At 32.4% G+C, this 24,893-nt stretch overlaps 2 protein-coding genes across 15 annotated transcripts in view; one reads left to right on the top strand and one right to left on the bottom strand.

Annotated features, from left to right (window-relative positions):
• BRINP3 (BMP/retinoic acid inducible neural specific 3) overlaps positions 1-24,893 on the top strand; it is a 380,288-nt gene that overhangs the window by 195,481 nt on the left and 159,914 nt on the right. For all 11 annotated transcript variants that reach the window (XM_035279315.3, XM_002760271.7, XM_078355139.1 and 8 more), the window contains one exon: positions 8,546-8,736. In XM_035279315.3, the coding sequence (XP_035135206.1) occupies positions 8,546-8,736 (191 nt within the window). The remainder of the gene's footprint in view (positions 1-8,545; positions 8,737-24,893) is intronic.
• LOC128930086 (uncharacterized) overlaps positions 12,080-24,893 on the bottom strand; it is a 155,990-nt gene continuing 143,176 nt past the window's right edge. For all 4 annotated transcript variants that reach the window (XR_013529019.1, XR_013529024.1, XR_008477662.2 and 1 more), the window contains 3 exons: positions 19,157-19,215; positions 14,640-14,845; positions 12,080-12,293 (listed from right to left, as the gene is read on the bottom strand). Coding sequence is in view for 1 of the 4 variants with exons in the window: in XM_078355140.1 (XP_078211266.1) it covers positions 12,245-12,293; positions 14,640-14,845; positions 19,157-19,215 (314 nt within the window). In the remaining 3 variants the exon portion in view is untranslated. The remainder of the gene's footprint in view (positions 12,294-14,639; positions 14,846-19,156; positions 19,216-24,893) is intronic.

Raw genomic sequence — 24,893 nt, 5'->3', positions numbered from 1 at the left:
GTATTATATCATACGTCTGGCTCACTTATATTTTACTGATCAAAGCATTCTCCTAATATCAGAATAAAGAGAATGCATCATGAATGCATCTCTACAATGGACCATGAATCTATGTATGCATGTTTGCATTTATGATGGTATTGTAAATAATTGCAAGGAATAACACAATTTACCATATTGTCATTATTGATTTGCCTGTAGGATTCTTTTTATCATTGTTTTATCCATTATTTTTAGTATGTATATGAGAATGCAAATTGAGAAAATCCAAGTGGGAAGTAAATAGTATGGAAGTTCTTTCATCTCTATTTCTTATCAACTCAACATAGATGATTTGAAGATCAGAGTCGAAATATACATAATTGTAAGGGCCACATCTCATGAAAAATGTCAAATTCTATGAGCCAACCATGGTAGGACATTAAAATGGTGATCTTTGTTTGTTTGTTTTATCACCCCCTGATTCTCATTTTCTATGAAAGCATCCTTCAATATGTGCTTTTAATGACCATAAACCACCACAAAATTTTAGTTGCACAAGACACAGCTGCATGATTTCTATGTGAAATATCTTTTTATATCCACTGTCATTAATCCTTTCACTGCCTTACAGACTGAGAATGTTGAATCATTTTAAAAATCACATTTAGACTTTATAAAATGTGTGAATGTCCTTTGTAACCCGTGTCATACTTATGACCCCCAGCTGGTTTTAAAAATGAGTAAAAATGACTTTTGAACACAATTATTTTAGTTGATTGAATAATGCTATTTTAGTTTTCAAATCTTAACATTGTCATTTACATAGGTTCTAATGAATTGTTGTAATTTAATACTTGTGGAAAAGTTACACTAAAAGCTGAGAATGCATTTTCTCTGGTCCTAAAAATCTGAAATGACTGTGAAGAAGATAATCACAAAAGTATGATAGTTATGTACAATTGAAGAAAAGAGGGATCCCTTATAGGAAAGAAATAGGCCTATTCTTCATGTAAACTGAGTGGGCTTGTCAAAATTTCTTAAATATTCAACAATTCATGATTTACAAAAGTTGAAACTTAGCACAAGGTAACAAGTTTACATCAAATAGTTGTGTGCTCTGTTGTAAGTAAGGGTTTTAACCAGGGTATTCATAAGAAGATGTATTATGGTGATTTAAACTGAAGATTTAGGTTGCCTCACTTGCATATCAGGAAGGGAAGCTTTTGCATACATGGATTATAATTCTACTGTAGAGAAGAACCATTAGCACTTTACGAATGGATTCTCTTTATCAGGCTATTAAAAATGATAACCCATTACTCTTCTTAGTAATCTCATATATCTTGATTATGAGAACCATTAGAAACAATTATGACTAGGTCCAGATAGATTCCTGTGGTGCAATTTAAAAACTATGAAATCCTAGCTTATGAAAATTTAAAACTTTTTCATCAACGTTAGGTCTTAATAAAAAGGACAAGAGAGAAAGCAAACATTTATTGCACTCATAATATATGATCCACCAGGTACTGTGCTGAGATTATATTGTTTAATCTTCACAGAAAATTGAGGGAAGGATATTTTCTTTGTTTTAGAGATGGGAATGCTAAGTGCATCTGCAGCTTTACCAAAGTCCCACACTCATCAAGTAGAGAGATGATGTGTTATTACTAGAATATGCCCTTACATCCCTGACTCTAAACCTCATCTTTCCTTTTCCCTCATTATGTCATACTGGCTTTAGAATTCTTTAGTTAAAAACAAGCCAATCAAAACATAAACAATAGAATTAGTAATAAAAGCATATTATGATATACACTAACATATTCTAATTTGATTTTCTTTTCTGAAATACATATTCTTCACGATAGAAGAAGTCATATTAATCTGTAACTTACAAGCAAATCTGGTCACTGAAAAAGAAATTTTTTTAAATCTCCTATAGATAGAAAACGAAACCCCTCTTATTTGTGATGATGGTTTTAGACCACCCTTTTCCTGTGTTCGTCTTTCATTGCCTCAATACATATTAGGACTGTATTATCATTCATATTGTTACAATAAGGACTATGCTGAAATGGTGATCTCTAGCTCTTGTTATGTGTCACTTTTCAGTTGTGATATGGGACAACCTAACATGTGCAAAGTATTCCTAAATGAAATTGGTTTTAATTTACTGTTTTAAGGCGAGCATGTGCTCCACCTTTTTTGGGGGGGTGAAGTATGACTCAAATGGAATCCTATTAAGAAGAAATTAATGATGTGCCATACTTATCTGAAAAGCAAAGGCATCTTTAGAAATATGGTATTTATATGAATGGCAGTGACATAGATAGAAATATGTTGTGGGAGATCTTTACTCTCTGTTTAAGGTTGCAGACTATAGGACAGAGTTAAAGAATTTGTAAAAGTGGAAAGGCCGATTTCTCATCACAAATAAGATAACTAGTTAAATTTACTAGAACCTCCTAGGTATGCAATGAGTTGATTGATGCAGCTCTGAATAATAGTGGTGAATAATAATAGTGGTGAGTAAAAGAGAATAATAATATAAGAACAACTTTTGAATTCTTACTATATTTCAGTCATATTCCAAACCCTTTACAGCTGTCGATTTCAGCTTACAGCTGCTCTTTGAGGAAATCATTATGATGCTCAAGTTCCGTAAGAGGAAACTGAGTCCTAAGATGGGCTGTTCAAGAATATTCAGTTAGTAAATTAAAACCAGCATTAGAACCCAAATCTGTTCTACAGTGAAACATGGTACACTTACATCTAAACTATAACTAATTCTACATTTCTGTCTTCCAGGACCTCATAATCCACTGAAAGAATGTCTTCCATTGGTCTAATTATCTCTTCTGCTCAACAACATATAGATTTTCAATTAATGTTGGAACACCTTCAGTAATAGGAATATGCACTACTATACAAAGGAGACTTACTGAAAATGACCCTCTTCACATATTTAAAATGGCCTTCTTGCATCTCCAGGAGGCAAAACTAATGTCCAATTGGTTAATTGGATCAATGTTTAGAATTTAATATATTAATCAACTGAAGAAAATATTCATTATTATGTTTTTAAAAGCTTGTAAGCCTCCTTCCAAATATGAGAATCTGTAGAAAACATTGAATGCATCAAGGCTGAACTTGGATGCTTCTTCAAAATTTTAATGTAGAAATTATCTGGGAATAGCCATAGTATTGGTTTTGAACTTAGCAATTACTTCAGGATATTTTTGTTATGAAACAGTATATTTTAAACATGGGCCAGATGTAGAACAAAAGTTGTGAATACTCATTCCATTATGATTTTTTTCTTCAATGACTTTTCAAAGATATCCAAAGTAGAAACATTTGTACAATGAATACCCATATACTCATATGTAACAACATACTGCATAAAACCAGGCTACTCTGAATATACTGCTCATCTCACTACAGAATAAAGTTTATTGATTCTTTATACTTTTGTTTGTCTTTAGAATATATTCCAAAAGCGGATTTACATTCAAAGTTCTGTGTTCTTAAGTCACTTTATTTTTACAAACATGATCTACAATTAGTAGCATTGGCTTCTGTTTTTAATTTTGAGGAACGGCCTTTAAATTTTAATGCAATTTTATTTTATAAATAAAGCATTTAAAAATGTGTCTAGTGCTTAAACACCATGGTGAAATGTGTCTTCCAAAAGTGTTTCTTCATCCTGTTACCTTCCTGTTCCTGTAGGTGAAAATTCATAAATGCTTTTAGTTAGTCCTTCCAGTGTTTGATGCTTTTTTCCAAACAAAAAGAAATATATACATATGTTGTATACTTATATCTTTCCCTTGTCTTATAAAAAAGTATCATGAAACAATTTTTATCCACTTTATGAGATCTCTGTAGAAATCCTTTTTGCTGCCTTCTGGCTCCACAGTATTCTACTGAATGGTTGTAATCTAGTTTATTACTACTGATAGGTATTTATGTTGACGCTAACTGTCAATAATAAAGCCACAGTGATACACATTTTGCATATTTTGCAGTCATTCTGTGAAATACATTCTTAAATGTAGGATTGTAGAGTTGGTTATTGATGACTATTGCCAATGTTCCCTTTATATTAGTTACATCATTTTGCAATTCCACCAACAATACATTAGAGAACCTGTTTATTTCTAGTTTTCCAATAGATTTGCCCAAATTGTCAAAGTCTGGATTTTGGCAAATTCTGTCATTGCAAAGTAATGTATTTTTAATTTGTATTTCTTATGCTATGACTTAGATTGAATATATTTTCAAATCTAGGTGGGCTAGGTTTATCTCTTCTTGTCTGAAATCTCTTTTCCTATTTATATCTGTTTTTCTATCCACATCTTGTTTTCTTTTTCTTGATTTCTAGGAGTTCTTGGAATGTTAAAGGAATTAACCATTTGTCTGTTATATAAGTTGTAAATATTCCTTATCACTGCAAAATTTGTTTGATTGTGATTTTGCGCTAGAAAGAAATCTGGTTTTACTTGTTCTGATTCATTTATCTTTTATTTCCTTACTTTGGGATTTTTTTGTTATGAATTATTTCTTTTCTTTGTATTTTTACGAATTTTTCTCTGGTACTTGCATGATTTCATTTCATTAAATAATAGTGTCTCTAATCCTTTTGGAATTTATCCTTGTGTAGAGTCATATCCCTTACTTTCCAAATGGCTATTTAGGTGTCACTTAGTAAAAAGTATATCTTTTCCCCAGGAATTACTATCTCATTTTATTACATGCTGAATTTCTATATGTACTTGCTATTTTATGGGTGTTTTTCCTGTTCCATTTGTCTGCCTATCCATGTGTCCGTCTGCACTGTTTAACTGCACAGATTTTACAGTACGCATTCGGATATGGTAAGATGTTCTCACGCTTGCCTATTATTCTTTAAAGCCTTTCTTACTTTTTCCACTTACACTTCATTATTGACATGATAAATATTCCTAATTTCAGGAAACAAAAAATAATCTGTCCAGGTTTTTAATCAGATTACATCTTTATATATTAAGGGAAATTGATATATTTGAATGTTGAATATTTCTGCTCAAGGAAAAAAAAACTATCATATCATTTATTAAAGTCTATTATGGCAACTTTCAGAAATGATTTTTAATTTTTTTCATGTATGTTTCACATTTTTTGTTCCATATAAAGTGTGTTCCCTAGTCCATTATTATTTATACCTCGTTAATATTTGTATGTTTCAATCTATTGAGTTAGTAATATTTTTATTATTTGCTTGTACCTTACTGTTTTATTACTGTATGTGTGTAGTAGTTTGTCCATTAAATTTTGATTTTTCACCAGCATAATCATATTATGTGTAGAATGAACATAGTTTAAGTGTTTGTTTCTAACACTGTGATTCTAATTTGCATTCTCTTCTATATTTACATTTTAATATATTTATTAGCATGTTGAATAGTAGAAGCATTTGTGGGTTTGTTTCTTTGGTTCTAATTTTAATGGGGATGCCTCCTGGGGTTTCCCCATTAAGAAAGATGCCGGCTTTTATGCTTAGGACCCTATATTTTATTTCTTTAAAGAAGTATTTATCAGGTGCAGTGGCTTATGACAGCAGTCCTAACACTTTGGAAGGCTGAGAAGTAGGAGGGTCACTTGAGGTCAGAAGTTTGAGATCAGCCTAGGCAACATAGTGAGATTCCATCTCTATGGAAAAAATAGAGTATTCATTGATTCCTAATTTATTATTAATTAATTTTAAATTAATTAACTTATGAAGTATATTTTAAGCAATAAGGGATATCAGCATTTCTGTTTCTGGATATGTTAATATGCTGGTTATAGTAATTATTTCCTACTATTGAGCCACTCCTGCAGTATTAGAATTATCCTATTGGTCATCAGATATGCATTTTAAATATTTACTGTTGGATATTGTTTGCTATTGCTTTAGTCATAATTTTATATCAATATTCAGTAATCGTAAAATATATTGTGTCTGATTTTCAGATATCTTGCTAATGTTATACTCAGTTTATAAAAATAGATTCAGAAGTTTTACATTTTCAGTAATATCAATTTTTTTATACTTGAAAGTTTAGGCAAAATTCCACTGTGAACTATTTGGATATGTTCATTCTTTTTGTTTCATTGTTTTTTTTCCTTTTTTTGGTGGAAATGTTCTGTGACACCTAATCTTATTTGCAATATGTTTTAGAAAATAGTTATTTTCATGTTTTTTTAAAAAATGTTCTGTTCTCTGCTTTATTTATTCTGTCAATTCTTTATGTAACTTTCTTTCTCCAAGAAGAAAAAAATGTAGGTTAACTAGTTGGTGTTTATTTTTTCTGAAAGGAGTTACTTTTGGGTGTATTTATCATTTCCACTCATTTTAAAAAAAACTAAGACCTGCTTTTACCATTTTATTTATTTTTATTTGATTTTATTTTACTCATTTTTCTTTGATTTTAGAATCATGTAGTTAACTCATATATGTTGTAGTTGTGGATATTTCTCTCAGCAGTGCTTCTGCTTTGTTCCTTAAATTCTGGTACATAACATTTTCCTTTAAAATTTGTAATTCTGCCTTAATTTATCCTGTCATTTAAATTTTATGCAATAGGGATTTTTCATATGTAGTATCTTTTGAAAATTTCCATTAACTTATTTTTTTATATTGCCATCAGTGACTCATACTATATTCTTACGAATTTATGGAATTTACTAAGAGTTTCTTTGTAACAAAATATATGGTCACCTTTTCTAACTGTTCTGTGTATTCTTGAAAGTACGTTTTATTTGAACTATTCTTAATATAAGGTCCAAAATTTATGGATAAGCTCTACCTTATTTTGAGGTTGTAGAAATTTCTATCATTACTTTTAATCTTCCTTGTATCTAGTTTAGTCTAAGAAATGTGTGTTGAAGTCTTATAATATCATCAGCGTATGTCTGTTACTCCTGTATCTTCTGCTTTATGAAAAATGTTGCTATTAAAGGCACTTTGCAAGTTTCAGTTCTTAGCACTATACAGTGTTGTTATTTTTCCTCATTTAACGTTATTTGGCCTAAATTCTGTAATATCAGGCTCATTAGCTTTGTTTAATTTACATTTACCAAGATGTCTCTGTCATTTAATTTTTAATTTTTCTTAGTTGCACATGTCTCTTGCATAATTCACGGAGCTGCATTTTGAATATTTACCTGGCCCACCATACCACTGTTGCTCTTTCTGTATCTGTCTGCAGGGTATTTGTTTGTTTTGGCGCCCTCACAACTTATCACATGAATGAGTTTTTCTGATTCAGTGGTAATTCTGAGATGAGTTTCCTGAAATTTCCTCATCTGTTTATATTTTTCTTAGAGAAAATGATTGTAGGAGATTTTTTTTGTTTGTTTTTATAGAATTTACGTATATATTCTTTTTCACTTTCAGCTGCTTCTACTCCAAAGCTGTTTATCATGTACATGGCCTTATATTGTTGATGATTTGACCTACCTATTTATTCTTAAAAGATGTATTTTTTCTTTATTCTACTTCTTCTAACTGATTTCCAATATGCATGTTGGGGTCCAAATACAAACAGGAAATGTGAGTTTTAGAAATAGCATTTGCTGAAACCTAATTCTGAGAAAAGCTGACCTGATCTCTAGTAGACATGTAAGAGCTCTTACTTAAAATTGGATTGTCACCTGGTCGGTGTCATTTTAAAATTGATATTGTTACAAGAAAAAAAGGAAATGCCAACTACTCTATTAGACAAACTGATTTTCCCTTTCATAAAAGTGACTTGTTAGTTTATAAGTGGGCACAATGCTACCCAAACAAAAAGGTTCCTGAGAGAATGAAAACAGCAAGTTTGACAATTGTGTGCTAGATGAGTATCCAATAATATGGTAGGCAGAGGATCACAAGTTCTCAATGTCTAACTTAAATGATGAGTTTTTGTCTTTTGGACATGGAAAACTGCAGCTGAACTGGAATATGCTCTGTGTTTTACCTTTGAGAACCTATGGCCACTATCTAAATCCTTCACAGATTTTAGTGTTTTTAATGCAGTGTATTAAGACACAATGTTTTAATACATCCTGTGCATGGAAATTCTGAATTTATTACATATATATACCTACCTGTATATACATACACATGCTTTATCTGAATTTTCAAAGTCCAGATGTTTCCATTTGATATTCTATTCTATGGTACAAATTTCCGAGTAAATACAATTTCATTTTATGTACCTCACTTAAGTGTGTTTTACATAATTTAATTTTCTATTGGACCGTATGAGTGTTATGCTAAACTATGTCAGAAAGTCAATAAAATCTGGAGCAATTGTTCTACAGAAGCTAAGTATTTGACATTCGGTAACTATGTATTTAAAGTGATTAACATCCCAGGCATTTTTTGAGGTACCTGAGAAATATTCATGATGAAACAGTAAGACCCCCTCCCATTTTGGTGTATATCACTCCTTTGTTTTATTACATCTGTAATCTAGGCCTCCCCACCTGCAGATATCTAAAAATTGATTTTAAGTGGAAAATGAAATAATTTGAAATATTATTAATGCAGGAGAGGAGTCACTCACAATTTTTGTGGACAAGCGGAAGTTGAGCAGACGAGCTGAAGGAAGTGATTCCAGCACCAACAGCTCTTCCGTCACTCTGGAGACCCTGCATCAGCTAGCGGCCTCTTATTTCATCGACAGGGACAGCACGCTTCGGAGACTGCACCACATTCAAATTGCATCCACTGCCATAAAGGTAAGAGTAAGTCTATGCTAAAGTTCTCTCCTTCCATTGTTTCTTTCTTCTGTATCCAAAATGCATTTCTATGTATTTGCTTATCCCATCAATGTAAACAATTATGTTAAAAAAATATAGTTACGATTTTTTTGCTTTCAGTTATATGATAAATTTAAGATGAAATTGTATGTATTTCAATATAATTTTTACTTGATAAGTAGGTCAATATTTTTTATGGCTAAATATAATTAAAATATATTTGAATTGTAAAAATTTATCTTGTGGTGCACAGACTCCCTCTCAACGTATACATGAATAGAAATTTCTTTTAATAACATTAATTTCTTTTATAATTCTCCTTAATTTATTTTACCCATTTAAAAATACCATCCTGAGAAGAGAGGCGTTACAGGGTTCAAAGTCTTCCATGGCACAAAATATCTTTAGGAAGTCCTGCTTCATGGAAAATTATCCCTCAATGTTTTTAACATATATTAAGATGTACAAGTGCATGGTTATATGGGTTTCTAGAAGGCAAAATATACCATAATCTAGAATTAGTGGATTAAAAGTCATTTGACTTTGACTACACTACAGTTGACTTTATCAAAACAGAAAAGGGGAGAATAATGTAGTTCTGCTTTTCAAAAGAAAATGAATAACACAAAGAGATTGAGAGAGAGGAGAAATTGTTATCTCCTAAACAATAAGTTTCAGAGATATTCTCTGGCAAATTAGGTCAAAGTAATTTCATTTGTCAAATGGCCATTGTAAAATTAAGAGTCAGAACAGTATAATCCTAGCCTACGTCAACCATAACAAAATATAAAGAGAGAGCATTTCTGAGTGTTTCAAATCTAACCTTTCATAGTTAATACAAAAATGAAGGATTAAATGTAACATTTCATTACTTTATGAAACTAAAATAAATGTGTGTTCATTTTTGTGTTGGTTAGTTGGAAGGTTGCCGCTCCAACTTAAACTCATAAATGGATTAAGAATGCTAGGGAGATAGCTCCAATATACCTTTCTGTTCGGGATATACTGGAGGAAAAAAAAAGGTAATGTGGAAATACCTTTAGCTTAAGGGTTACACAAACAGTACAGCAAAATCCTAATGTTGCTAGTAGACTGATGGAAAACAGACTTTAGTAGGTGTAAATCATGCAATACAGTTAGTTGACTTCTGACTCCGGGACTAATGTTATATTGAGTAACAAGCATGTAAATAATATCTGTGCTGTATTGATAAAAATGTAGGCAGCATGAATGCAGATGTTTCAGTTAATTTAAAAATTTGGTAAGATGTTGTTAGAGAAACTTAGCTTGAAGTTGCTGAGGACAACAAGGTTTTTCCAGGAATCAATTTCAAGGATATAAACAGAAGCTTAAGCCAAACTGTATTTTCTAATAGAAGAAAACGTTGTTGTAAGTGATTTTATTATATGGCTATTGATTTTTTTTGTTGTTCAGCACCAAGTGAAATTATACAATAGAGTTTTTGTACTCTCAGTAAGAAATACACAGACACACTTCATGTCAAAACATAATGGATATTTGCACATACTCGTCTTCTCCCACAGGAGAAGTATGTTGCAAAAAAAATGTAAGTTGTAATGAGGCATACAATTGTACACAGGCATTGTTTTTAGACTCTGTGAAGACAAATGGAAATAATGATGCCTTGCTAAGTGTATAACCCGGCTATGTGGTGGAAACGAGTCCCAGAGAAGTGACACTTACAGGAAGTGTGTCATCTAAGCAGTTCTGAGGATGAAGAAAGAGTCATCTGGAATTTGGGAGTCAACAGCCTCACCTTCACAGGGCTACGGGGAATGCCCATTGTCCATTAACCATGGAAAGGAGTTCCAGTGCATAGGAGAGAAATGTTTCAACGTGTGTGTAGAGTGGCGGGAGATGGGAGGAAAGGGGGCTTTGTATTAGGTGGAGGAAACAGCAAACAGTGGCAATGATACAGGGACTGTATCATTGTGATCAGAAGTACCCATCTTTGTTTGTGCTGTATCTAAGGAAAAGAGGAAATGAAATAAGCACCAGCTGATATCAACATAGCCAAGAATACGGGTATGGAAATTCATAGGGAGTGCAAGCGTGAGATGGTGAGGTAGTGGGGAATGGGAAAGAGGGCGGGCAGTTACACCCTTCAGCATTTAATTTAGGCCTAATGAGAATTTCCATCTGAGGCAGCTGTAATTTTAAGTAGCTGATGATTTTCCAGGCCTGGGTTAGCTGCAGTCTGAGTTATTGTGAAGGTTCCAGGGAAAAGCATTGTGCTTATGTGTTGTGTTCAAGCAAGAGCAGAGTCAGAAACGAATGACCATGTGCACTGTAGGAAGTTCACAGCTCTGTTACATGAACACTGATGTGCCTGTGCAAGTTTGTGTGGAGAGTATCTTTCATTTTTATTAGTTATTAAATGTGTCCCTGCACAGGTAAAAGCTGTCTCTTGATTTGTAAGTCTAAATCTGCAAGTGCTTAGAAGTAAGTTTGAGGAACTGAGTAGCCGGGTGAGGCGACTTCAGTAGGCTGGATCTAAGGGCATTCAACTACTGAAATCCTTTGTAGTTGAATAAACAATTCAACGTAAAGTGCTCTTGTAGTCTCTGAAACCAAGATCTTAATTCTTTTACTAAATCCCTAAAGGTTCAGTGCATTGCTTGTATGCTTTAAATTGTCAAACTAAGGATAACAAGATTCACAGTTTGATTTGGTAATGTAAGTTATGTTTTAAGTGACATGTAGTAGCCATTTAATTTCTAGAGCAAATATTGAATGAAGTTGCTCTGCGATTTACAGAATTTAGGAGATGGAACTGCTAAAAATTAAAGTAAAATAGGATTGTTATCAGGTAACAGCAAAAATAATAAGTAAGTCTTCAAAATCATGCCAGCTTTTAACATGCTAATTCTTGCAGAACACAAGCGTTGAACAATTTGTTTCACTATGAGCCAGTTTCTAGAAAGTGGAATAAAGCAATTTGTTTGTTTTGTCTTTTATAATTATGAATATAAATGTAGACAGTAATTCATTAACAAATCTGTAAATAAAAGTGGCACAAACACTCAGGTAGCTTAGTTAATTGCCATATTCCTCAATTAATGGCATTTAAATATTATTTCACATTATCACTTGTAGTCCAATAAAATGTGAAGTATAATGTTTAGAACTGCTCATTATTTTGTGAAGATTAATTCAATGGACTGAAGTTATTCAAAAAATTACACTAACATCTTTTTATTTTTAAATAGTCTAATAAACTTTAATGTTGACAGTGATGAGAAAAACACAATACATTATATACTTTGAAAGGATATTTAATTACCTGATGTGTTATGGCATACATATTTTCAAACAGGATTTTCTTATTATTTTTATTTTTAGAAGTTATGCACTGAATGAAATTAAGTTTTTATAACTACTAAAAATTTTGGAAAGTAATCATTTTTGTAAAATAATTACTAATATGTTACTGTATTTCTCATATTCTTCAAAGTAGAAAAGACAATCAGATGGTTTTCAAGATTATAGCGTTTGGCAAGTTTTGTGCAGCAAACCTAGGATAAACCAGAAACAATATATTATAATTAACTTTAAGGTCACTATTCCAGCTTAAAAATATCTACCTAGAAATGATTTTTTAGTGCTGCATAATTGACTTAAGAATGTTGTAGGTGATGTTGAAAAGAGGCACTATAGCTAACTCTGAATTTACATTTCTGAGTTATAAAATATATTACATTAACAATTTTAAAGCTATTTATAAAATTAAACCCAACAATACTTTTCCAAGAAGCAGTTTTGATAAGTAAATTATTTGTTATTTGGGAGTAAAATCAGTAAAATGACAGTATATTTATTGTTAGGGTTTTACTTCTATGTATATATTTTAAAATCTTACTTTAAGAAGACCTAAGAAAATATGCATGTGAACCATTCATAACAATTGCAAATTTTATATTTTGCATTCATAGGAAAGATTCACATTTGATACTCTTTTTGATTGTATAAATTTAAAGTGTACAACATAATGTTTTATTATACTTAAACACAATGAAATGGTTACTACAGCCAAGCAAATTAACATACCCATCATCTTTTCATCTTACCCTTTTCTCTTTGTGGTGAGAGCCGGTAAAATCTATTCTCTTTGCAAATTTTTGCTATTCAATACAATATTATTAACTATAATCCTCATGTCATACATTGGATCTCTGCATTTATTCATCCTACATAACTGCAACTTTATATTCATTGACCTATATCTCTTCATGACCTCCCTCTGCCCCCCTCTCATGCTGCTAACCACTCTGTTTTACTTTTCTTTTTTAAAAAATTCTTAAGTTACTTAATTTTTTTTTTTAGTGGATTCCTTTTGACTTTCTATTAGATAATGTTATCTGCAGACAGAGATAATAGTACTTCTCCCTGTTCAGTCTTTATGCCTTTTATTTCTGTTTTTTTCCTTGTCCTGGTGGTAAGAGTGGAAATTCTTCCTTTGTCATGCGCTTAGGAAGAAAGTATTCATTCTCTCCCTATTTTGTAGGATATTATCTGTGGGTTTTTCCTACATGCGCTTTAAAATACGGAGGAAGTTCTTTTCCGTTCATAGTTTGGTGAGTGTTTTTTATATGAAAGGGTGTTGATTTTGTCAAATGCTTTTTTGTATCTATTAAGCATGTGATTTTTAAAATTTTTAAATTATATTTACATGGTTTAATACATTAATCGATTTTAGGTTGCTGCACAAATCTTGCATTCTTTGGGCTAAATCCCATCTGTTCAATGTGTATATTTCTTTTATATGTGGCTGGATCCAGTTTGTCAGTATTTTGTTGAGGATTGTTATACCTATATTCAAAGTGGATATTAGACTATATTTTCCTGTGATACATCACAGGTTTTGGTAGCGGTTAATACTGGCCTCATAAAAGGATTTGCGAAATTCTCCTTCTGTTTTGTGGAAGAGTTTGTGAAGAATTGGTATTAATTCTTCCTTGAATTTTTGGTTGAATTTAACACTGAAACCATCTAGGTGTGGACTTTTCTTAGTAGGTAGTTTTTGGTTATTACTCCCATCTCTTCACTTGTTATAAGTTTATTCATACTATATCATTCTTCTTGAGTTCAGTTTCAAGAACTCAAGGGGCTTAAGAGATCCTCCAACCACGGCTTCCCCAAGTGCTGAGATTACAGACTTGAGCCACCAGGCCTAGCCCTTGTTCAGCCTTATCTTATAACTACGTGGCTCCTCCAAACATTTGTCACTATCCTCACCAACTCTATTCACCCTTGGCCCCTCTAAAGCTGAGCAATGACCTTCATATTCTATGTTATAAAGGAAATTAAGGTCATCAGTTAAGAAAATCTGTTTTTCTAGATATGTTTCCATTTCGTGGAAATTATACAATTTGTTGGCATGCAATTGTTCACAGTATTCCTTTAATATCCTGTTTTATTTCTGTAAGGTCAGTAGTAATATCCCTTATTTACTCCTAATTTTTAGTTATTTCTCATCTCCTTACTTTTAGCTATGTGCGTTTTCTCTCTTATCTTGATCAGTCTAGCTAAACATTTTTTCAACTTTGTTGATCTCTTCCAAGAGTAAGCTTTCTAGCTAAACGTTTTTTTTTTTTTAACTTTGTTGGTATTTTCTAAGAAAGAGCTTTCAGTTTCATTGAATTCTCTCTATTTTTTATTTTTCAAATGAGTTAATGTTTGTAAAGCTCTTAAAACAATACCTAGCATATGAAAATGCTAAAAGTCACAGCCATTATTATGCAACATAATGTTATTGAGCACTTATTTTATTACACAAGTAGTTTATTTTCTCATCTCTCCAATCAGAGCTCAGCATAAGGTAGGAGCTCAATAAATGCTAATTGAAATTAAATGAACCTAACTCAGCGTGAGCAGAATTGATGATGTTGTGGCAATCAGAAACTGCAGCAATCCCAGAGTTTCGCATTGCTAAAATTAGGTAAGTGGTAATGACTATAGCATGAATGCTGAAACAGCTTGGAAAAGTTTCACAGGAATCCCCGGTAGGCCTTAATCTTTCCACATCCTCGTGTTTCTTCTGCCTCAGTGTAGTGGAGTAACAGCTCTTCTAATAAGCAGAAAGAAAAGTCAGTACTCTCGGTACTTTATTTTTAACAACACACAGTTGCTATCTATTTCACAGTAATTCTGTATTTTCTACATCATAGCCTCCAAAGCGTCAAGATCACAGCACAGTTAAACTAGGAAATCCTGACAGTGTAACTGATACGTAAAGCTCTTTGGCAGAATCTCCCTCATCCTTGAAATGCTTGCAGCACTGAGCATGGAACACAGCAGCATAGTGCATGCTGACACTCAACCAATATTTGTTGAATGCATTTTGTTGAATTTGTGAAATATCAGCGGCAAGTAAGATAGGTGCTTAGAAGGAAAAAAATTATCTTTGTAAACTACATACAAAGTGACTTTCTATTAAATCTGTGTTACAGTGTATCTGACAAACCTTTAGTAGAGCGACTTCCCTTCTCTCATTTATTGAATGAATAAGAATTCAGTGTTTTCAAAATCATCTTTTTATTAATCATCAGTGCCTGAATATAAAGATAAACTGAATTGGTTTGCTTATATTTGATAAGATCTCTGGTAAATAAGGAAACTATTTGTTGGTTCTGAAATGTGTGAACATGGTTTATGAGCCATCTGTTTTTATGTTTCTTTTGTTGTTGTTGTTGTTCAAGATGCTGTTAAATATCATTTTAAGTGATATGAAAAATACACCCTTGCATTCTACTCCTCCCATATTATTCTAAAATCGATCATCTACCTGTTAGTAGATGCTACACAGTCTTTATTAGATATTGGGTGCTTTTTCTCAATTTCTTTTATTGCATTCCTGGGGAGAGAGTTAAGTGTTTGAGATAAATATCTCCTTACTTCCCATTTCTCTATACAATTTGTACATACATACCCCTTGGTTCAGCATGGCACATGGTATCAAAAGAGGCTGCAGACAAATGAAGAGCTCTAATTCGGGAGCTCCATGGCCCTAGGTTGGTGTCCCAATATCACTACCTATTGATTGTGTGATTTTGCTCAATTAATTATCTTCTCTATGTTTCAGTCTAATCATCTGTAAAATGAATATAATAATAGCTCTTACATTATAACGTTGTCAGGAAACTTGAGAGAGTTAATATATTTAAGGTGCTTAGAACAGTGCCTGGCACATATTAAGTGCTTTATAAATGTTATTTTTTAAAACCATTATGCTCATAGTTATAAGTACAAGTTCAGGCAAATACACAGGACTCAGGAATAAGCTCTAACACAAAAATAATTAGGTTAGAGAGTAGAAATTTCAAAATCCTCTTACCCTTTCCAAAAGAAGCCAATTACTAAAAAGGGAACCAAATTAAGGGTGTTTTACTTTTTAAAATGTTATTATTATTACTATTACTGTTTTTATGTATAGATATGGGGGTCTCACTATATTTTCCAGGCTGGTCTTGAACTCCTGGCCTCAAGAGATCATCCCATCTTGACCTCCCATATTGTTGGGGCTATCTGCATGAGCCACCATGCCCGGTTAAGGGAATATTTCTTATTAAAACCAAGATACAATGTAAGAATCGTGTATTAAAATTTATGAAAATGTACTGAACCTGAGATACAGGCTAAGTTTTCCAGTGAATTTGTGTATTTCCATCCATAATCACTGGAGGGTGGTTGGAAAAGTGGTTTGCAGACCATTCTAAAGTTCTGCTTCCCAAATGTCAAAGAATGAAATGACTGCAGGAATTCAAATGTTTGACAACCCAGTTTATTTGAGTTGTCACTTAAAATTTTGCCGAGATTGTTGTCAAATATTATTGGTACTGGTATTACTAGGTGTAGGTCTTCTTGACTTGCCTCTTGTCTGTTTAACAAAGCATTTAGTTTTCATGACTAAATGAAATAAAAGAAAGCCTGATTCCCCTACCTACAAATGATAGGAATTTTTAAGTTCATCGCTTAGGAAAGTGATAAAAACCCTAGGAAAGGCCATCTTCTAAATACGCCTTTTATTGACTTAAATATTTCTAGATTTACAGAAAAGTATATGGCACGAGGTATGGTATGAGGGAATGGATGCCCTAATACAGTTTGCTGTCAGTTTAACATGACATGAGGATGAAATTGTGATGGCAATTTTAACATTCTTGATAGTGCTGTCTTAGAAAGAAATGGCTAGTCATGTCATGATCTAAACAATTTCCAATGTGGTTTAAAGCACACAGGTTTATTTTGCACTCATGTTACATATCTATCGCAAACTAGCTATGGCTATGTACAGTTACACCAAAAGCCAGCTAAAGAAGCACCTCTTCTTGAGTCCTTTCTAGCAAAGGGAAAAGTGAAAAAGTCACAGGCAGATGATGGTTTTTTAAAGCTTATGTTTAAGAGTGGCATTTGTCACTTCAGCTTGTTTCCATGCCAGTGGTAAAGTAAGTCATATGATCAGTCCTGAGGTCAGAAGGTGGTACAGTGATACAACAAGGGCTGCCCTGAGCCCAGACGATTGTCTAGAACTTGGACCAGTAAGCATTTTTGGAGGGTGGTTTATCTTATCACTGACAACACTTAGAATTGCCAGTACATGGTAATGATGGAAAGCAGTCTAGTTTCATTTTCATAAATATGATCTAAAAACTCTGTGCACGTGGTGCACCTTTTATTACCTTCATATCAGACAGCTGACTTTCACTACCCTGATTTTGATACTCATTGGAGAGAAGATTTATTCCTTCCCTAGAGGAAGGTATCGCATATGTGGGGTTATAGAGCTTCAGAAAATGTTTTGACCACCAATACAATCTATCACAGTGGCCTAAATGAAAATGTGAACTGTAGCAATAGAGGCAGAGATATTAATGATGATCTCAGGAATAGAGGCAAAACGCATTAGAGGCCTCTGAAAGAAGAGACTTCTTACAGGCTGATCTGGGTCGGAAAATGTTTTCTTACATGCTAATAAATAATTGTGCATTTGATGTAATTTTTATTAATGAAGTATTGACACATAAGAAATTTCATCAAAGAAGAGCATATGTTTTGTCTATTTTATATTTTATCAAGCATCAACTCTAAACTGACCAAAACTAAGTTATTTTCCAACATTATCAGTAATTGAAAATGTTTCCTTCAGTTTATCACAGTTATGTCAAATTATAAATGGTTACAAATAACTCTTTGTCATTTCTCCTTTTACTGTCTATGTCTAATCAGTGAACGGGTTTTGCAGATTTCTCTGGTTTCCATTCCTTCCCTTCTGTTCCTAATAGGAACTAGTTCAGGGACCACGCATTGTATCACTTCCTAGCTTTGTTTATTATCACACAAATGCAGTCTTCATGCTGTTCCAAGCTAAATTCTTGCAATACTTTCTTAAACCATACAGAGCTGCTCAGTACTTGGAGAGTTTCTTATTTTTTTTTCATATAATGCCCACAGATAATACTCTCTAAAATTGAGTGATGCAGTACTCCTGACCCCATCTGATTCAACAATTTCATCACAACTTGAGTAATGACATAAAGGACAGACTTATGAAGTTTGTGGTAACTAGAAAGGCATTGAATAGATATCCAAAACTACCACAGTAAGTTGGAGTAAAAATGAGTTTAAAAATATGAAATGCCATTGACATAAATGTCAAGTTTAAAAAGACATATTTTTCCTATTTAGCATTTTAAACATTTAGTATATTATTTCTCCATCTTAAATTTGAACACTTTTGGCTCTGGGAATTAAACAAAACTTAGCTAGGTTTAAGAAATAATTGGTGATGTGATATGTAATTCTAAATTTATTATATGCCACTTGATAATGGATATTTTACCCATTGTGCTGCTTAAAAGGAGCTCAAGTTTAAGTGATCAAAACTCACTAGAGGATGTGCTTGGCATAGAATTTAAATTTTAGTTTGCCGCTTTCCCCTCTAGGTAGATTGTAAAAGGTTGAGGTTGAATTACTTTTACATTTTAAAGTGCATTAACTTCATAACATTTCTGCCCTGAAATGCTACACTAATTTGATATTTGTCCTATATCCATTTTCTATCTAACTTAGGTGGAAATCTGAGTTGGCTTTAATTGTATTTCCTTTTCTTTTAAACTACAGTCCTCTATTAGCAATTTTTGGACTCATAAATGGAAATTTTGTCATCTTAAAAATGACTTTTCCCTTTACATTTAGAGGTTTTGGTGAGAAATTTAATAATCCTGTTGACTATAAAATATATAGCATTAGTCCTTTGTGACTTGCATTAGTAGAAAATGTTGGGGCCTGTTTTAGTTAGGTACATGAATAATGTACTCTCACCTTTGCATAACTCAAAAATGGCTTAAACAACTCAGTTCAAACTCTCAAACGAGTTTACCTTTGGTCTAAGTTGAAGCTTGAAAACCAAACAGAATCCTGTCCATTGAAAATGATGACCTAAAAGAAAGCTGGAAATTATAAAACGTCCATACTTTTACTTAATACATACTATTTTTGCTCCAGTTAACACATTTTACTTTTCTGGATGCTTATTTTAACAGAAATCAGTAGCTAGTTTTTGCATTTGAACCATCTCATAAAATTTTTTGTTTGAATAAGATTAGTGAATATATTAATTGTTCTTACTTGAATGAATAATATTAGAAATTAAAGCAATATGTACAGTAAGTGATTCTGTAATTGCTAGAAATAATAAAAATATTTAGTGCTCCGTATAAGGGTAAGCATGGCTGGAAGTCTGCAGATTATCCAATTGATTTGCGTATTTGGTGAAAGTTTATTCAGTGTCTGTGTTGTGCTCAGGGCTGCTGGAGAATATGTTTACATCAATGAAAGTGACATGATTCTTATCTGAGAACTAACAGGCTACTGATGTTCTACTTAAGCTACAATCGCATGGCGTAGTTTTCTCCAGCAGTCTTTCAATATTTTCACGGTTGCTACCAACAAAGTCTTCTAATATTCTTGCCATTGAACTGGAGTCCAAATGAGCAAATAAAGAAAAAAATAGCATCCCATAAGGTGAGGCACAACAGAAAAGGCAATATCATTTGGAAAAATCACTGTAAGCCTCTAAAGAAATATAACTGAGAGAGAACATTCTCTAAAACTGGAGAACAATAGTCTCAAATAATTTGCTGTTGAGAATAACATATTATTTCATAGAGAATTGTTACAAATAAAAAAATTAACAGTCTGTCTTATAACCATAAGATAAAAAGGAAATAAAAATACAAGAAAACTTAATTTATGATATAATATAGATATTGTATCAGAAGATACATCATTTGAAAATATAAATTACATAAAAGAAAAAGCACACACAAAATTTATAGTCTACTAAAAGAAAACAACTGCATTGGCAGTGTTTGCTGAATTGTATGACTTTGGGCATTCCTCGTTTTCTTCTCATAACCCAGATATTATATATCTATAAAAATATATATTTGTAAAGGTAAAAGCAAGATCTTGTGAATAAGCAAAATTGAGATTTATAATTCACTATGTATGAAGATTCTGTTTTAAAAACAATGCTAAGAAAATAGTAAACATTAAAACCTGAGATTTCAGAATAGAAAACATGAATAGTTGAAGTGATGGTGAGCTATAAACATATAATATATAGAGGTGTATGTGAGTGCATGAGTGTGTGTGTGCTTGAATGTATATAAATATAGTCAGAGTTCAAATCTCCATGTGACCTCATAGATTCTGAATATACGTACTATGTTTTATATAAGGATTTTTTAAAACAAAAGGGACATAATGCAGAAACACATTGTTATCCTAGTTTAGAACTACACAATCTCAGAATAAAATATAGAAACATATAAAAATTTTCTTGAAACATTTTTCAGTGAAGGAGGGAATAGAAATAGAAAAATTCCAAAAGTACCCTGGGTAGGTGGAGAGTAGAGGTAGGAGAATGATGGAATGAAAAAATTAAAATGATAGCATCTTAATGGGCAGGTGGCACATCGTGGAATAGAGTTTTTTGATGAAATATAATTTTCATATAATATCAGAATAACAAGTTTCAATTAGAAGTATTGGCAAATAGGAGAAAATTATTAATGACAAGCAGATGTGAAATGAGATTAAATTAAAGTAAAATAAAAAAGCAAATAGCAACTTGATTAAATAAATAAAACGAATTTAAAAACAACAAAGAAAATAAAAATACTTTTTTGCCATTGAAAGTAATGGCAAAACCACAATTACGTTTGCACCAACTTAATAGGAAGAGGTAACACAGATTTCCCACTAAAATAAATAAAAATAATGGATTAAAAATAAAACCATTCTTCTGTGTATTCATAAGTTGATTAGAAAGATATTCTGAAACCATAATAAAAAATGAAACCATGCAAAGAGGGGGCACTGAGATCTCCATAGCATCTGCTGAGTCAGATGGATTTGCGCTACTCTTGTTTTATTCTCATGGGGCTCAAAGTACAATGACAAAGTTCAAATTTTGTCCAAGATAGAGTGTCTAGGGGGTACCCATAAATGTAAGACCCCCAAAGGTCTGTGACCTTGAAACAAATTTGAAATGTGTATGGGAAATGTGAGTAGGTGATTTATATTTTTAAAAACCATGGGATCATATCATATCAACATGGGAAAGCTTGGAGGATATCATGTTAAGCAGGAAGCCAGGCACACACAGATAGCTAAATACTACATGCTTTAACTCACATGGGGGAGGCAAAAAAAAAAAAGGAGTTCCTGAAAGTAGAGAGTAGAATTGTGGGTCCCTTTAGAGGCTGAGAGTATGGGAAATACAGGGGAGAGTGGAAGACGGGGATAGATTTCTTAAGAGATTCGATATTACAGCTAGATAGGATAAATGAGTTCTGGCATTCTGCAGCATTATAGGGTGAATATGCTTAACTATAATTTATTGTATATTTTCAAAAATCCAGAAGGGTGAATTTTGAATGTCCACAACACAAACAAATAATACGTTTGAGATGATGAATATGCTAATAATCCTGATTAGATCATTATATTAATACATTGTGTACACATATCAAAATATCACTCTGTATACCATAAATATGTAGCATTATTATGTGTCAACTAAAAATAAAAGGGGTCAAAAGAAAATCCCACAAGATTATATTCATACACACTGAAAAGTCATATCAGAAAATTCAGTGCCCAACACTATTAAAACTTGTAAGACAATAAAAAATATCAACTAGGTCTGATTGAAATCATTTGCCTGTAATAACAGCAAGTAATTTTTTAAGCTAGTGGTTTTCAACACCAGCAGCATATTAAAACTTTCTAGATAGCTTTTAAAAATACCAGCACTGAACCATCATCCTCAGCAACTAACAAAGGAACAGGAACCAAACACCCCATGTTCTCACTCATAAGTGGGAGTTGAACAATGAGAACACATGGACACAGGGAGGGGAACATCACACACAGGGTGCTGTCAGCGGTTGGGGGGAAAGGGGAGGGAGGGCATTAGGACAAATACCTAATGTATGTTGGGCTTAAAACCTAGATAACGGGTTGATGGGTGCAGCAAACCACCATGGCACATGTATACCTATGTAACAAACCTGCACGTTCAACACATGTATCCCAGAACTTAAAGTAAAATTAAAAAAAAAAAAAATACCAGTGCTTAGAATTCAACAGCTTGTGTAAAATTTTTCAAGGATAGGCCAGGCGCAGTGGCTCACGCCTGTAATCCCAACACTTTGAGAGGGCAAGTCGGGTGGATCACGAATTTGGAAGTTCAAGACCAGCTGGACCAGAATGGTGAAACCTCGTCTCTACTAAAAAAAGAAAAAAAAAATTAGCTGGGCAAGGTGGAGAATCGCTTGTACCTGGGAGGCCAAAATGGCGTGACTGCATTGCAGCCTGGACGACAGAGCGAGATTCCATCTCAAAAACAAACAAAAATTTTCAAAGATGGAGTTTTTCTAAAGCCCCTTATATGATTCAAATATGCCACTAAAGGTGAAAAACATTATCTAAATAATGCAAGACTAAAGCAATTTAGTTGTCAGAATCCAGAAAAAAGCACATAACTTAAAATTTTGTTAATGACACATAGGAAAATAATTCTGTAAAAATTTAGTAAAGTGGCTAGATGAAGAAAATGCAAAAAAAAATATCATTATGTTTTAATTAATGTTGCATAGAAAGGAGCAGTGGGTGGTAAAAAATAGACTATGGTAAGGGAAAAAAAAGGAAAGTAAAAGGGAGAAGGAAAAGCGAGCAACCCATCCTCTACACCCTTCTCCTCTGGTCATTAGGACTAAGGCCAGTCTACTGGAAAAGACATTTAGGACAAATACTTTCATGGTTTGGGTAATAAAATGATTGAAATTAGAAAACATAGTAAATGCAGATTCTTCTCCAAGCATTTTGGTACTGATTGTGGGGTTAGCAGGTAATCAGAGGAATTTGGAGATCATTTCCTCAAATAATTTCCTTTGATATGTGAGAAAGTTAAGGACAATTGGTTTTCGATGATTTCTTCTAAGAAAGGAAAGAATTGGATTTAGGACTACAACCTAAGTTTCTTCATTCAAATTCTGAAATTAAAGAAATATTGATAGGGACATAACATTTTGATAGGAAATTATTTTATATTATATACCGAACCATAAACTAGCCAATTTAGTTTTACACTATTAAAGAGTTTAACTTTGGAATAATTTTTATATCTTCATTTCTGTATTAATTACATTTTAAAATTCTACCTTACGAAATAACTCAGATACTTCTGTATAATTCATCTTTTTATTGTTTGATTATTTTAAATTCAAAATGTAAGATTATCTTAAATGGATGATAATTTTTAGAAGCTATATAATTATTTGTATATTTATATAGATAATATCAATGTAATATCTCTGGAATGTATTTCTTAGAAAATATTATATAATGAGTACTCATTTTTGGGTCTGTAAAAAATTTATACATTAGATATCTTTCTTAGAAAATTAGTGTATCTTTATTAGAAGAATCTTATATATTAAGTACCAATATCTGTAAAATATAGTTCTTCTGTGCATGGACAAAACACACCATTTCTCATAGCTAGGAACACTGGCACATTGTAACTACAATGTTGACTAATGATAAAATTACACTTTGGAGTCTGGTACCTTTTACTAAAACAAAAGTGCATATTTGTAAAAATATATTCCTTCCCCTGGTATTATAGGTAAATTATTTTTACCTTTATATCTGGGGAGAATACTGCTGAGGCTCAGGAGCTTAATACTTCTAGTTACACAGCTAGTAAGTGACAAACCTGAAAATATAAACCAATTTTATATCTGTGCTCCATTTTTTTCTGGTAACCAAATTGCTTCATGCTCTGTGCTAGAAAATGTAGCATATCAATAGGATTATGTATAATATGGGTATTTGTAAATTGAAATGTATAATTTTTTAAAACCTTGAAGTTATTTTTCATAGCCTAAATTACATTTAATATGTCAGAACACTAAAAGGCAAGTGAAGAAGATGCCTGAGTAATATAAAGAGATTTCATAATTTTCATTCCTAAGGTTCTTGTGTTTTAGATGTGCAAGAAGCCTGTAATTTTTCATTTAGAAGCTACTCAGGAACAAATCTACCTAGGCTGCTTATCTGGTTTTCTCATTGATGATAGATTTATAACCAGGTTTTAGAAGTGATGAAAAGAGCTTCTGGTAGGAGGCACAATAGTTACATCAATAAGTGAAATTAAATTTATAGTAATGTAGGAGAAGCAGGCAAGCCACGTAAAACAGCTAAAATAATAGCTCATACATTTCATTAGGTTTTATTTAGTTCATGGGCAAAAAGCCGTATACTCAATATATTACCAAAAATTTTCCCTCAACAGTATTAAGTAAATTAAGTTTGAATGAATAGTAATTTTAGTTTGTAGTCTGTTTCTTAGAAAAATATAAAACACATAAATTGAAATACTTGCCAGTGAGGAATCATTTTTCTCCTTTTTGATTTTTTTTTGTGTGTGTTTACTAATTTGGTGGGTTGTGCTAACAACCATGTGGTTCTGTGGTTAAAGACAACTTCTAGAGACCCAAAGTTCACAGACCTGGGGTTTTATAACCATGAATGTCTCCAGTGCA

This window comes from Callithrix jacchus, chromosome 18 (assembly GCF_049354715.1).
Source record: "Callithrix jacchus isolate 240 chromosome 18, calJac240_pri, whole genome shotgun sequence".
NCBI lineage: Eukaryota > Metazoa > Chordata > Mammalia > Primates > Cebidae > Callithrix > Callithrix jacchus.
The sequence above is the reverse complement of the archived record's forward strand: the minus strand, read 5'-3'. Positions and strand labels throughout refer to the sequence as shown.